This window comes from Notolepis coatsorum, assembly GCF_963971535.1.
Source record: "Notolepis coatsorum genome assembly, chromosome: 17".
Lineage (NCBI taxonomy): Eukaryota > Metazoa > Chordata > Actinopteri > Aulopiformes > Paralepididae > Notolepis > Notolepis coatsorum.
Window position 1 is genome coordinate 11272798 of NC_140181.1, and position 16205 is coordinate 11289002.

A 16205-nucleotide genomic window follows, 5' to 3' on the forward strand; every position below is an offset into this window, starting at 1 on the left:
CAGCCTCTCCTCTCAGAACCCTCTCCAGAACCACCCCTTTGTCCTCCAGGTCCTTGAAGGTCACCTCGATCTCCTCCAGGCGCCTCTGGATGGACTGGGGACCAACAGGGACAGGTTTACATTTAGTCATTCAGCTGAACGCTTTTATCCAAAGCCACGTACAAGTTCTGTACAACAAGTCAGCAGGAAGGGTTACAGCTCTGGCAGCTAAGGGTCAGTAAGATTGTCAAACTGTGTTGAACTAACTTGAGTGCTACACTGCTATAGTCTTGAGTGTATAGTAGTAAATACATAGTGTGTATAGTAGCTGTATAGACATATTAGAATAGTAGATACTATAGTAGTATAGACATTAGCATAGTAGGTAGTAGTATACATATTAGCATAGTAGCCTAGATAGTAGCATAGACAAGCATAGTAGGTAGTAGTATAGACATATAGCATAGTAGGTAGTAATATAGACATATAGCATAGTAGATAGTAGTATAGACATAGTAGCATAGTAGGTAGTAGTATAGACATATAGCATAGTAGGTAGTAGTATAGACATAGTAGCATAGTAGGTAGTAATATAGACATATAGCATAGTAGATAGTAGTATAGACATATAGCATAGTAGGTAGTAGTATAGACATATAGCATAGTAGGTAGTAGTATAGACATATAGCATAGTAGGTAGTAGTATAGACATATTAGCATAGTAGGTAGTAGTATAGACATAACAGCATAGTAGGTAGTAGTATAGACATATTAGCATAGTAGGTAGTAGTATAGACATATTAGCATAGTAGGTAGTAGTATAGACATATAGCATAGTAGGTAGTGATATACTGTAGGCAAGGTAGATTACTTGGTAGCAAAGTGCATACTAGTAAAAACAGTACAAAGATTAGTAGTCATTATTATTATATATTAAAAACGAAATAGATATTATTATTATTTAAAAACAAATATATATATTTCAATATTTCCTGTGACAATTGAATAGTAATGTTGTGAGCTTTGCCCATCCCTAAACTGATCCCTGAACAGAGGGAGAGGATAGACAGACCTTTGCTAGGCAGGTGCTTATCTCTGGACGTGTTAACAGCTCACGGTCTCCCACCCGCCCACCGGCTGGCAGGTCCGTTTCATGGAGAGGCTTTCAACGGATACGTCCGTTAAAGATCCCTTCCACTCAAAAACAATTTTTTTTTAACGACCAACTCCTCATGGAGGCCTTTGACTATACAGATTGTTGCTTGTGCAGAACGTGCCACCAGTAATAACTATTTTATTACACTGCACTATTGTATTATTTTACTCCGTCTATTCTATGTTACTAACTATTTTATTACACCGCACTATTGTATTATTTTACTCCGTCTATTCTATGTTACTAACTATTTTATTACACTGCACTACTGTATTATTTTACTCCGTCTATTCTATGTTACTAACTATTTTATTACACCGCACTATTGTATTATTTTACTCCGTCTATTCTATGTTACTAACTATTTTATTACACCGCACTATTGTATTATTTTACTCCGTCTATTCTATGTTACTAACTATTTTATTACACCGCACTATTGTATTATTTTACTCCGTCTATTCTATGTTACTAACTATTTTATTACACTGCACTACTGTATTATTTTACTCCGTCTATTCTATGTTACTAACTATTTTATTACACCGCACTACTGTATTATTTTACTCCGTCTATTCTATGTTACTAACTATTTTATTACACTGCACTACTGTATTATTTTACTCCGTCTATTCTATGTTACTAACTATTTTATTACACTGCACTACTGTATTATTTTACTCCGTCTATTCTATGTTACTAACTATTTTATTACACCGCACTACTGTATTATTTTACTCCGTCTATTCTATGTTACTAACTATTTTATTACACTGCACTACTGTATTATTTTACTCCGTCTATTCTATGTTACTAACTATTTTATTACACTGCACTATTGTATTATTTTACTCCGTCTATTCTATGTTACTAACTATTTTATTACACCGCACTATTGTATTATTTTACTCCGTCTATTCTATGTTACTAACTATTTTATTACACCGCACTATTGTATTATTTTACTCCGTCTATTCTATGTTACTAACTATTTTATTACACTGCACTACTGTATTATTTTACTCCGTCTATTCTATGTTACTAACTATTTTATTACACTGCACTACTGTATTATTTTACTCCGTCTATTCTATTTTACTAACTATTTTATTACACCGCACTATTGTATTATTTTACTCCGTCTATTCTATGTTACTAACTATTTTATTACACTGCACTATTGTATTATTTTACTCCGTCTATTCTATGTTACTAACTATTTTATTACACCGCACTATTGTATTATTTTACTCCGTCTATTCTATGTTACTAACTATTTTATTACACTGCACTACTGTATTATTTTACTCCGTCTATTCTATTTTATTGCACTATTGCACTATTTTACTCTGTCTACTCTATTTTGCTCTTTTATTACCGTCTATTTTTAAATTGATAAAACCGTAAACAAAGAGGCCTATTGGAAGGTTAGGTCCTAATGTGAAGCACTATGTAATTTAATGTTCTATTTTGATGCTCGTTTTTATACTTATTTTATGTCCGATTATACTTATTTTGTGTCTGATTATACTTATTTTATGTCTGATTATACTTATTTTATGTCTGATTATACTTATTTTATGTCTGATTATACTTATTTTATGTCTGATTATACTTATTTTATGTCTGCACTTTATGCATTGCTCTTGATCTGCCAATTTTGTGCTCATTTTATGCCCGTCGGTTTTTGCTACTGTGAAGCACTTTGAGCTGCAATTCCTGTAAGAAAGGTGCTACACAAATAAAGTTTATTATTATTATTGTTATTCAATGTAGGACATTTTAAGGGTGCAAAATATATCTGGAGGGTATCTTTAAAAACACCTATTAATAATTAAAACAATTGGCGGCCGGGTAGCGCAGCGGACTAAGCGTCTGTCTACCACCACATAGACAGTGGGATCGAATCCGGCTGTGGTGCCTCCGGCTTGGCCGACCGTCCACACTGACACAATTGACAGTGTTAGCGGGTGGGAAACCGAGGCGAGGGTGGGTTCTGGTCGTTGTAAACAGCGACTCCTACAGTTCGGTCGGGGCGCCTGCACAGCGAGGGAAGGATCTAGGAGAGGTATAGTGTGACCTTCCACACGTTACACTCTCCCAGTGTGAGAGTCCGCGCTGCCAGGTGAAAAGAAGCGGTGGGCTGGGTACACATGTGTCGGAAGAAGCATGTGATAAGTCTCCACCCTCCCAGACCGACAGTAGGGGGTAGAGAGTGCGCAACGAACAGGAAGGGGATTGGGAATTGGCATAACGACTAACATTGGGATGAGAGAAAATTGGAAAAAGAAGGAGTAAAAAGATAATAAAAAAATAATAATAATAATTAAAACAATTAATTATTAAGACTGTGGCATTTAAATGTTGTGGCCACGTGGTGCTGGTGAGCGGTTGGTGAGCGGTTCACTGCCGGTAGCTAAAGACCACCGGTCAGTATCAAGCATTCTTAAAAGTAGGAGAGCTGACCTGAGACCAGATTGTACAGTACAACGAAAAGAGGTTTGGCATCCAACCAGAGTGAAAATGTAACAGTAGATTGCAAGTAATACAATGTTTACAGGTGATTAAACTGGGTATATATAAATAAAAGAGTACCTACCGAGTAATAGTGCTAATCAGATGTATGTACAGAGTTGTAGTATTAACATGTACAGTGATACAGGTATAAAGACACTATGGTAGTAAGTAGGGATCTCCGATATTAAAATGTAATATCGGAAATGATCGGTATCGGTTTTCAAATTATTATTATAGTATCTACAGATATATAAAAAGGATTATATGCAGGTATGTACAGACGGATGTAGATATATATATATACAGTAAGAATAAATATATATATATATGGTATATACAGCATTATTGTACATGCTATCATACAGAGTTATATGCAGGTATAGTAGGATTAAGATTAAATATGGGCCTGTGATTGGAGGAGCGATGCTCTGAGGGCGGGGCTCTGATCTGGGCCTGCGATTGGAAAAGCGGTGAGGGCGAGGCTCTGATCTGGGCCTGTGATTGGAAGAGCAGTGCTCTGAGGGCGGGGCTCTGACCTGGGCCTGTGATAGGAGGAGCAGTGCTCTGAGGGCGGGGCTCTGACCTGGGCCTGTGATTGGAAGAGCAGTGCACTGAGGGCGGGGCTCTGACCTGGGCCTGTGATAGGAGGAGCAGTGCTCTGAGGGCGGGGCTCTGACCTGGGCCTGTGATTGGAGGAGCAGTGCTCTGAGGGCGGGGCTCTGACCTGGGCCTGTGATAGGAGGAGCAGTGCTCTGAGGGCGGGGCTCTGACCTGGGCCTGTGATAGGAGGAGCAGTGCTCTGAGGGCGGGGCTCTGACCTGGGCCTGTGATTGGAAGGGCAGTGCTCTGAGGGCGGGGCTCTGACCTGGGCCTGTGATTGGAAGGGCAGTGCTCTGAGGGCGGGGCTCTGACCTGGGCTTTGCGGAAGCGTTGCAGTTCGCTCATCTTGGCCCGTCGCTCCAGTGTCCTCATCTTCATCAGCTCAAACTTCTCGGCCTCGACGGGATCAGACGGCACGTGCTGGAACTACAGGGACGGCAGCGTTTCAAGTTGTGTCATATTTGTCACACATAAAGTACATGTACATTACAGTGAAATAATAATAATAACTTTATTAATGCTTGGATCTGTACGAGCCTCCTGAGAATGTGCTTCATACAGTAAAAAAAGTTAAAAGAATAAAGACTAAACACTTTACAAAATAAACAATATACAAAACTAAAGTACAAAATGCAACAAATGCTAAAATGAGGTAGGGATGGTGTGCAAATATTTTAGTAATAAATAGATCAAATATGGTGTAGTGTAAAAAGTGTTTAAAGTTAATGTTAAAGGTGAGTGTTTAAAGTGAGTGTGTGCATGTGGATGTGTGTGCAGTGAATGTAGAATGGATGAGTTAGTGTATTTCCGCATAAAAACCTATTCGGCCACACGCCGTACCTACGATGAACTCTAGCTGTGTCCCGCCTTACCTTGTCGTTGTATAAATCAAGGTCATCTCTCACGAACATATCATCTTCATCGTCGTCATCGTCGTCTCCATCGGCACCATCTTCTGACGTGCTATGGCCGTGCCTGAAGGTCGTCTCTGCAGTCAAACACAAACGATGAATTAGGAAATTATGTATATTATGTACAGTATATATTCAACTAACACAATCGGCCGATACCGATATTTGTGGCAAAAAAATTATTTTTAATATATATATATATTTTTTGGTAATGTTTTTTTTTGTAATATTTTTTTTCTTTTTTTATGAAACTACTGTATATTTGTGTTACAAATTGTGCTCACCGATATGAAAATAGGCCTCTTTACTTACTTAAAAAAAGGAAACATCAAGAAATAGCACTATCTCTCTCCCAGTATGTTCTGCAGGGCTGCAGCTAGATACTAGTTCTCCCAGTATGGTCTACCGGCTGGGCTGCAGCTGGATACTATTGTCTCAACCAGAGCTCTCAACCAATGAAATTTTGATTGACAGTCGATTCTGCCAATTACGTCACACCGCTTGCACCCGCCTCTGCTGTTACCACCAATCGGCAAGCGCGTATACATTTTTTACTTCCGCTTTTGTCCGCCATTGATTTTGACGAAGGTGTTGGTCAAACTACAACAACGGCGGCGCGGCCGACGTTTAGCTTTTAGCTCCGCAGGATGACTTAAACGAGGCATAATGATTTTACTGCAACGAATGTTATAATAAAACAAAGCCTTTCTATACATGTGTCTGATTGAAAACTTTATTAACAGATTGCAGAATGGGTAAAACTCAGGGCTCTATGAGCAACGGAAGGAACTGAGCTAGTATGAACGTGTAATGCTTGCTACGTTCGGGTAAATAATATGCTGATGTTATTGAACGTGTAACACTAACTATATAACGTTAATGCCACAAAACGAATGCCTTGTTAATCATAAGTAGTAACTTTGATGCAGTAGCTTGTGTGTGTGTGTGTGTGTGGGGGACTGGGGACGGCGTTGTGCAGGTCGCAAGTGAACTTTTTTTTGTCTTTTGACGCTACACAAATTGATGGATATTTATCGGCGACTGCTATCGGCACATTCGAGCTTATCGGCCGACAGGCCGATTGCAGTCAACAAGGCACTTATCGGCCGATACCGATACCCGACCGATACATCGGTGCACCCCTAGTATATATATATATATTCTTTTTTTATTCCTAGCATATATATATAGAATAGATTTATTCTATAGATTTACGTTTAACCCCCGGGTGGTGGGTTAAACGTATGACTGACTGGAGCAGGAAGTGAGGTCACTACTACTCACTAGGGCTGACCTTCGATTCTTTTTTGGAATTCGAAGCTTCGGGCCGAGATTCGGTTTTAATTTGAAGCTTCGAAATAAAATAAAAATGAATAATTTTTTTTTAAATCTTTCTTTTTAATGTTGTGGGACTTGTACAGCACCTTATGCAACTTTGTCAGTGCAGTAAAGTTTAAACCTTTTTAAATCTTAGACAAACAAAACATGAAATATTGTAAGCCGTCATTTGAGGCTTTATAAAAGCAGCACAATGAACACAAATCTGTCAGTGCCGAGTCCGACCTCATCTTAAATAACAAACAGCATTGCTTGTTGTAGTTAACACTTTGACTGCCGGAAAACGCTTTAGAGCGTCATTCCCGGCCATGCTCAAGTTGCCGGAGGACGCTGTACAGCGTCCTTATATCAATATTTCAAAAATCTGCGATCGGATTCATATTTCCCCTCCGCTGGCCTGAGATCCACCAGGAGGACCCACTGAGCTCTCTGGCGGTTCAGGAGCGCCATCTGGTGGCCGACCGGCGCAATCGCCAAACAGGAAGTGCTATGGAGGTTGTGCTGGTCGACCATATTACTTCCGGGCACTCTGTTTGGCTCACGGGACTCGATCTCGACACAATACATAGCGATCGATTGCCAATAACTCGATAAACAACATGATTTGGACATATATACTATTATACAAGCTGGAAATGGACCCGATATTTCTACATACCATAATAGGTAAATGACTGTTCCACGCTCATCGCCCAACGGCGCGAGGAGGATACGGTAAGATTCAGCGTTATTTTTGATCGTATTCCATATAAACTGTTATGATGAACATATCACCCACACTAGATGAATGATATAACGCTGCCCACGGAATTATAAACGATCCCCCGCCCATCCGGTCATCATCAGATCATACGTAGATCATTCTAGAAGTACGTCCAATTGACATTTTTTATATCGCCCCGATTGCCATCAAACTGTATTTCATCATCAATATAATGCATTTGGGGCTATATATCACGTTCTGGAGAAAGCTGCAGAAAGAGATGAAAACATACTTATACATTAGACCATACTTTACTATGAATATGTGAATGAAAAAGTTTAACGTTGCTACATAATGAACAATACATATAGGACTTTGAATGGGCCCTAATAATGGCAATGTAGCAATGGAATTTAAAAAGTTATAGCCATGCAAAGAAGGGGTACTTCTCCATAGACAAATAGAGCCGGCAACCTATGGTATATAATGAATTTAACCCATGGCACCCAAAGTGTTAACAAAGAGAGGCAGAGTTGATTTTGCAAAAAAAAAAAAAAAAAAAAAAAAGTATATATATATATATATATTTTTTTAATAATCAAAATTTATTTTCATATTTCAATCCCCTGCCCATCGAACGAAGTTTCGAAGCTTCGAAGTATTTAAGACAGCCCTACTACTCACCCACTCTCCCTGGGTAGTGGGTTAAACACTATGACTGACGGGAGCAGGAAGTGAGGTCACGGAGCAGGAAGTGAGGTGACTACTCACCCACTCTCCCCGGGTGGTGGTTGTGGACACTGAGCCGGTGGTCTCGGCTGAGCCGGGGGGACGACAGGTTCCAGGGGGAGAACTTGGAGCGCACCTTGGCCCCCCCGCCCCCCGGCTCCTCTTTCCTCCGGAAGCAGCGCCGGTTCCTCTTCTCCCGGACGTGGCCCCCCCCCGGCCCGCCGGTGCTGCCGCTCCAGTACCCCTCCTCCTCCTGTCCCTCCGAGCCCCCCCCCGCCGCGGGCTTGATGAGAGGGCCGGGCCCCCCCCCCCCGCCCCCCGCCGCGGCCGAGGAGGAGGAGCAGGAGGAGGACGAGCCCCCGGGGGTCTCGGAGTCGGAGTCGATGCTCAGGGACTGGAGGTTGACCAGCTGGCTCTTCTCCTCGGGGGTCAGCTGCAGCTTCCGCAGCGACTGCTTGGGCCGCGAGTCCGTGACCCCCCCCCCGGCGCCCCCCTTCTCCTCCTCCTCCTCCTCCTCCTCCTCCCGCAGGGCGGGCCCTGTGAGGTAGACCCTGCGAGGTTTGGCCACAGGGGTAGTGGCCTGGGGGCTGGGGGGCGTGGCCTGGGGGCTGGGCGTGGCCTGCCGAGAGTACCGGGGCTTGGGGACGGGACGGGGCGCCACCACCGCTCCGCTTCCAGAGGAGTCTTCTGCGAAGTCTTCTTCTTCTTCTTCTTCACCTGGACGCCGCGCACCGTGGTGCTCCTCCCTCCCCGCCGGCCGGGCGTCTCCGCGGGGGCCGCGGTCCAGAGTGTGTTCGTACCCCCCGTCCTCCAAGGGACACGCCGTGTCGTCCTCCTCGTCGCCGGCGAGACCGTTCTCCTCCCGACTTCTGGTGCCGTCCTGACGAGAGGAGGGAAAGAAACACGTCTTTAAAGAAAATAATAATAATTAACGTCACAGTGACCAATTGCAGTCACTCTTATTGTCTGGGACCAAATACGGCCACGCCCCACTCCCAGTAAAAAGTGGGAATCTCTAGAATGGGTTTGGGGCGACGCTGAATACGGAAGTGGCTCTCAAGGTGACGATAGACAACACTTTCTGTTGTCAGTAGATGGCAGCATTGGTTTAAAATTAAAAGGTGAAAATGTTGAAAACTACAACACTGCATTTCCCAAGAGCGTTAGCACAGGTCGCAGGTCACTGGGATGTGTCTATATTCTCCGACGTGATCTGAACAGCGGTAAACTATTACTGCGACCTCGGTATAGCGACCGCGAATGGTCAACTAATTATCTTACCAAAAGTGTGCTGTTAGCGTTACATATGTTGTCTAAAGGGGGACATATGGTACAATTTGAGATTCTAATGATAATCGGCATATAAAGGACAACATAGAGCATCGTTAATTTGTAAGAAACCTCAATGAAAACGGCGCAGGGTGCTATTGTTATGAAAATGTGATAGAATCCTATAAAAATGTGGACGCATTTGGGTTACGTTCCGTTATCTCTCTTTCTCAGATTTTTTCTCTGTTTTCTCCCCATCCCAATTTAGTCGTTGTGCCAATTCCGCCCCCCCCCCCCCCCCCCCCCCCCCCTCCCCTACCTGGTTGTTGTGAGCATGTTCTCCTACTGGTCGGTACAAGGGAACCCTGAAGTCATCCGCACGCTTCCTCCGACACGTGCGGCGACAGCCAGTGGCTCTCTTCTCACCTGGCAGCGAGGGCTCTCATTGGTGAAGTGTAACGCGTGGGAGGTCACGCTGCCTTCCTCAAGTCCTGCCTTTCGCTGAGCAGGCGCCCCGAGACCTGACCTGTAGGCGTCGCTGTCCACAACGGCAGTTTCCCACCCACGGCTTCCCTCCCCCTAACCCAGCCAAACGGGTTAGTATAGCGATCAGCCCGAGCCAAGGCAATGCTGACTCGAGACCGCAGCCTCTTGCATTGGTGACGAGCGCAATCTCCGCTACGCCACCTGACCGCCTAGAAACACGTATTTTAAAAGGTTTATTTAAATATGCGCGGGTGGTTTTGAGCTACGGATGTACTGTAGCTCAGTGATGATCAAACCGTAAAAACAAAGAGGCCTATTTGGATGTTAGATTCTAATGTGAAAAAAACGGTGTGATTTGATGTTCTGTGCCTCGCCTTTGCCGGTTTTGCTGCTGTATATTTTATACTTATTTTAGGTCAGCACTTTTTTGTAAACTCTGTGCAAATCTTATGCCAATTTTGTACGCCTGTCTTTTTTTTGCTGGTGTGAAGCACTTTGAGCTGCAATTCTTGCATGAAAGGTGCTATACAAATAAAGTGTATTATTATATTACTTCTATACGCAAAGGGAACCGCTCCCGCCTACCTCCGGTCAATGGTCTCCAACTACACACCCTCAAGACCCCTACGCTCTGCATCTTCTGGCCGCCTCAGACCTACTCCTATCCGAGCTCCGGGAGGGTCATCAAAGAGAAGTCGCCTCTTCTCAGTCCTTGCCCCACAATGGTGGAATGAACTACCCACCCCAGTTAGGACAGCCGAATCCCGTCCAATCTTTCGCCGTCGACTAAAGACGCACTTCTTCAACCATTATCTGAAATAAAAATTTAAAAAAAATAAAAAAATCTAACCCTAACTAACCTTACTGTCATGCACTTGCCCTAATAAACTAACCTACACTGTAGCACTCAACACTTTGATGAATATTGTTACTCAGCTGATAGAGTTGTATCCTTCTTGATGACTTGTCGTACAGAACTTGTAAGTCGCTTTGGATAAAAGCGTCAGCTAAATGACTAAATGTAAATGTAAAATGTATACGTACAAAGTAAACCCTGTTTCATATGGACGACTCTGCAGTAGGCTTGCCGGCCGCGGCAGTCGGAGATACAGGTGTTACATGGTGTTCAGGTACATTACTTGCCAGCATTGTGTTTATATATATATATATTTTAATAGAAATAAAACCCATTTAGTTCATTTTCGCATATCAGTGCCCACATTCAAAAAAAAGAAAAAAACACAAATTTGTCAAATATAAAGCGTGTTATCAAGCATGTAAGTCAGACAACATTATAGACTGAACGTGTCTAGGCGGACAGCAGCTATTTTTAGGTTTCACTTTCACTTAGTTTTAACTTCACGTGAAGGAGAGAAAGAAGCTCGATGCAATCCGTTACACAACGATAGTGGAGGATTTGGAAATATTTTGGATTAAACCCCACAGCAGTGAAAGCTCGACTGGAGAGGAGCTCAGAGGACCAGTCCAGACCAGCAACAGTATGTTTGACTGGAGAGGAGCTCAGAGGACCAGTCCAGACCAGCAGCAGTATGTTTGACTGGAGAGGAGCTCAGAGGACCAGTCCAAACCAGCAACAGTATGTTTGACTGGAGAGGAGCTCAGAGGACCAGTCCAGACCAGCAACAGTATGTTTGACTGGAGAGGAGCTCAGAGGACCAGTCCAGACCAGCAGCAGTATGTTTGACTGGAGAGGAGCTCAGAGGACCAGTCCAGACCAGCAGCAGTATGTTTGACTGGAGAGGAGCTCAGAGGACCAGTCCAGACCAGCAGCAGTATGTTTGACTGGAGAGGAGCTCAGAGGACCAGTCCAGACCAGCAGCAGTATGTTTGACTGGAGAGGAGCTCAGAGGACCAGTCCAGACCAGCAGCAGTGTGTTTGACTGGAGAGGAGCTCAGAGGACCAGTCCAGACCAGCAGCAGTATGTTTGACTGGAGAGGAGCTCAGAGGACCAGTCCAGACCAGCAGCAGTATGTTTGACTGGAGAGGAGCTCAGAGGACCAGTCCAGACCAGCAACAGCATGTTTGTGCAGCATGTGATCAATGCGCTACATTGATCCGTCCGTCAACGAACAGATAGAAAAGTGACAGAAGGTATTACGGTCTGTTGTTTTATTTTTCAATTAGACCCAAACGTCAACTCTGTCCAACAAACGTATACGAGACATTGAATTGAATTTAAAACAGACGTAGACGGAGAGACACAGTGGATCAATGAAGCCGCATAACGTTAAAGATCAAAGTAAGCGATCTACATACAGCATATCGATCGTCATTTTGTAAAATGTCCGGGGTCACCGGTAATGTCATGTCAGTTTATTAGTCATGGGAAATTGCACATCACCGCGGCAACCTTACCCTGCAGCCCTGATGAATTGACCTAGAACAAACGATATTCCCACTGGGTGGCCCAACTGCCCCAGGTACATGTCCTAACTGCCCCTAAACTGCCCCGGGCACATCCTAAACTTACCCTAAACTGCCCCAGGCATGTCCTAAACTTACCCTAAACTGTCCTAAACTTACCCTAAACTGCCCCAGGTACATGTCCTAACTGCCCCTAAACTGCCCCGGGCACATCCTAAACTTACCCTAAACTGCCCCAGGCATGTCCTAAACTTACCCTAAACTGCCCCAGGCATGTCCTAAACTTACCTTAAACTGCTCCAGGCATGTCCTAAACGTACCCTAAACTGCTCCAGGCATGTCCTAAACGTACCCTAAACTGCTCCAGGCATGTCCTAAACGTACCCTAAACTGCCCCAGGCACATCCTAAACGTACCCTAAACTGCTCCAGGCACATCCTAAACGTACCCTAAACTGCTCCAGGCATGTCCTAAACGTACCCTAAACTGCTCCAGGCATGTCCTAAACTTACCCTAAACTGTCCTAAACTTACCCTAAACTGCCCCAGGCATGTCCTAAACTTACCCTAAACTGCTCCAGGCACGTCCTAAACGTACCCTAAACTGCCCCAGGCGAGTCAGCCTCACAGCCACCCAGAGGGGTATTACTTCATGCGGACAGAGGATTGTGTAACGCAACGTCACTGGGTCGTGAACGGAGGTGTTGTAGCGTAAAGCGATGCGTGTCGGCCCGGAACAGCCCCGGGTCGTGCATCAGTTGGTGTTGATGTTTGTTCAGCGACGGTGATATAACCATGCAACGCTTCTCACATTCAACACAGATCTAGATTTTGAGGTCGTGACTCGATTCAATGTGTGTTGAAATGTGTTCTACTTTCTCTCTCTCTCATAGAGAGATGTTTTATGATATATAAAATAGAAAATGTGCCTGAACATTATGCTAATAGCAGTAGTCATATCATAACCTACTGTTAAACATCATGCTAATAGCAGTAGTCATACCACCAGTTAAACATTATGATAATAGCAGTAGTCATACTACCAGTTAAACATTATGATAATAGCAGTAGTCCTACTACCAGTTAAACATTATGATAATAGCAGTAGTCATACTACCAGTTAAACATTATAATAGCAGTAGCCATACCATAACACCAGTTAAACATTATGCTAATAGCAGTAGTCATACGATAACACCAGTTAAACATTATGCTAATAGCAGTAGTCATACGATAACACCAGTTAAACATTATGCTAATAGCAGTAGTCATACCATAACACCAGTTAAACATTATGCTAATAGCAGTAGTCATACCATAACACCAGTTAAACATTATGCTAATAGCAGTAGTCATACGATAACACCAGTTAAACATTATAATAGCAGTAGTCATACGATAACACCAGTTAAACATTATGATAATAGCAGTAGTCATACCATAACACCAGTTAAACATTATGATAATAGCAGTAGTCATACCATAACACCAGTTAAACATTATGATAATAGCAGTAGTCATACACCACCGCAACACTTCCGGGATTCTGAAATCGAGGAGGAGAGAGTGGGGGGGGGGGGGGCAAATGAATGAATGTGGATGAGAGCCCTGATGTAAGTGGTTGCAGATACGGCTGTGGGGGTGCTGCAGACATGATCCAATACGGCGCAAGCCATTCCTAATCGGTCAGAACTAAATCGGCAGCGAAAAGCCCGTTTTTAAGCAGCTAATCCCCATGCACATGCGCAGATTGCCCACGGATTGTGACGCAACGCACACGCGCCCTGGACTGTTCCATCAGAGGGGGTTGCTTCGTGGCCAGTGTGAGTGGCTACAGACCACTGCACTTAAATATAAACATTAGTCTACCTGGAGACTCAATGAGGTAATTGTAGATGTCGCCATAATCTCATTTAGTGGGATCATTGTTTCATTATCCTGTTCGGCTGAAAGGACACTGGCCACGAAGCTCCCGCCTCTGAAGGAACAGTCCAGGGCGCGTGTGCGTTGCGTCACAATCCGTGGGCAATCTGCGCATGTGCATGGGGATTAGCTGCTTAAAAACGGGCTTTTCGCTGCCGATTTAGTTCTGATCGATTAGGAATGGCTTGCGCCGTGTTCAGGAGATTCAGGCGCATACAAGACTATTCGATCATGTCTCCAGCACCCCCACAGCCGTATCTGCAACCACTTGCATCAGGGCTCTCATCCACATTCATTCATTTGCCCCCCCCCCCCGCTCTCTCCTCCCCGATTTCAATGTAACGCGGAAGTGTAGTGGTCTATACCACAACACCAGTTAAACTGAGGTCTTAAACATTATGCTAATAGCAGTAGTCATACCATACCACCGGTATTGCTATTTTTTCATCTACATAATTTCATGGTGCTGTAATTAACACAAGGATTATATGTCTCTGATGACATCACCATATTCTCATTTACTCTCAATAACTGTCGAAACTAGGGGTGTAAAGGTACACGTATCCGTACCGAACCGTTTCAGTGTGTACGTACCGTACCGAACGGCTGTGTAGTGTACCGAACGAATACAACGGTATATGTTAACCACTAACGACCGCCCACCGGGGGCTGTTTTGTTTACAATCTAATATAATTATTATTATTAAAAAAATAAATTACAAGTCGATTATTAATTTCAATATAGAATATCCGTCGACAGCCCTACAAGTACAATTAGTTACTGCACACTACATCACCCCTGAGTGGAACATGGGAAGCCAAACTTTCCCCCACTGTACCGAAAACCCGTACCGAACCGTGACTTCAAAACCGAGGTACGTACCGTACCGTGTTTTTTGTGTGCCGTTACACCCCTGGTCGAAACTAAATTAATGTGTGCAAAATACATTTTTAAATTTCAATTACACTGTAATAATGAATGTACATTTCTTTAGATTCTGTACCAAGATCGTTACTCCCTTGAAGTGAAGTGACCTACCTTGTTGGTGAACGTCCCATCTCCCATGTCCAGGTCCTCTGAGTGCAGCTCACAGTAAAACCACCCTGGGAGACACAACAACAACAACAACAACAACAACAACAACAGAGGCCTGAGACCAGACTCATGTAGTAGTGCAGAAGAAAGTCCCTCTCCCTCTTTCTCCCTCCCTCCCTCCCTCCCTCCCTCTCTCTCTCTCTCTCTCTCCCGCCCTCCCCCTCTCCCCCAACCCTATTTCTATCTTCTAACCTGAACTACAGCACCGTTAAAAAAGGCTCTCGTGTCAAATTATTCATGAGCCCTGATAAATAAGAGAAGCTGTGGCCTATTTATTCCTGGTAAACGCGTGGCCTCCTTGTAGAGACTGGAGAACACTCCACCACAGGTACGACAGCTGTTGAGACGCAGAGCCAGGGACGTAGAACTAGACGTACTAGAAAACACTGATCAGGGACGTAGAACTAGACGTACTAGAACACTGATCAGGTACGACAGCTGTTGAGACGCAGAGCCAGGGACGTAGAACCAGACGTACTAGAACACTGATCAGGGACGTAGAACCAGACGTACTAGAACACTGATCAGGGATGTAGAACTAGACGTACTAGAACACTGATCAGGGACGTAGAACCAGACGCAGGCCTGTACACTGCGATGATATGATCGCGAATTGCCCCTTTAATTGGCCGTTGCGATTGGTAAATATTATCTGGGGGCGGGCTTGCGAGTAGTGCTTTCAAGCCTTGCATTCGCATTTCACTCCTAAATTATCCAAGGCGTGTGATGACGCCACTCACGCGAGCTGTCAGTGCGACACAATGTCGTGGTGCTATGAAAGAATCTGTCGGCAATGAATGAACTTACTGCGATCACCGATAGCCTGAGTGAAAAAAAAGATTTGCGTGTGGAGTGAATCTAGGTCACGCTATATACTTGGTACTTGTAGTCTATCGTGCGATTAAAGACCATGTCCCTATCTGCGTAGTCTATACATCCAACACCAAATCCCATAATTCCTAGCAAAACGAAACTGAATGTGGCCTCTCTTCCTTTCAATATGGGCTATTGCATCGCCAAAGAAGCACCTCATTTCAATACATTTAAGATACAAATTTTGCTCTGCAAGAACAACGGAGTGGATATCAGTCCATCTTATGACAACCACGTCCG

At 43.9% G+C, this 16205-nt stretch overlaps 1 protein-coding gene across 3 annotated transcripts in view; it reads right to left on the bottom strand.

Moving 5' to 3' along the window:
• The window catches only part of mical1 (microtubule associated monooxygenase, calponin and LIM domain containing 1), a 135160-nt gene that overhangs the window by 16061 nt on the left and 102894 nt on the right, over nucleotides 1-16205 (bottom strand). For all 3 annotated transcript variants that reach the window (XM_084334061.1, XM_084334060.1, XM_084334059.1), the window contains exons 19-23: nucleotides 15036-15100; nucleotides 7976-8813; nucleotides 5125-5240; nucleotides 4565-4678; nucleotides 1-94 (exon numbers count right to left, since the gene is read on the bottom strand). The exon at nucleotides 1-94 is cut by the window's left edge and continues 4 nt beyond it. In XM_084334061.1, the coding sequence (XP_084190187.1) occupies nucleotides 1-94; nucleotides 4565-4678; nucleotides 5125-5240; nucleotides 7976-8813; nucleotides 15036-15100 (1227 nt within the window). The remainder of the gene's footprint in view (nucleotides 95-4564; nucleotides 4679-5124; nucleotides 5241-7975; nucleotides 8814-15035; nucleotides 15101-16205) is intronic.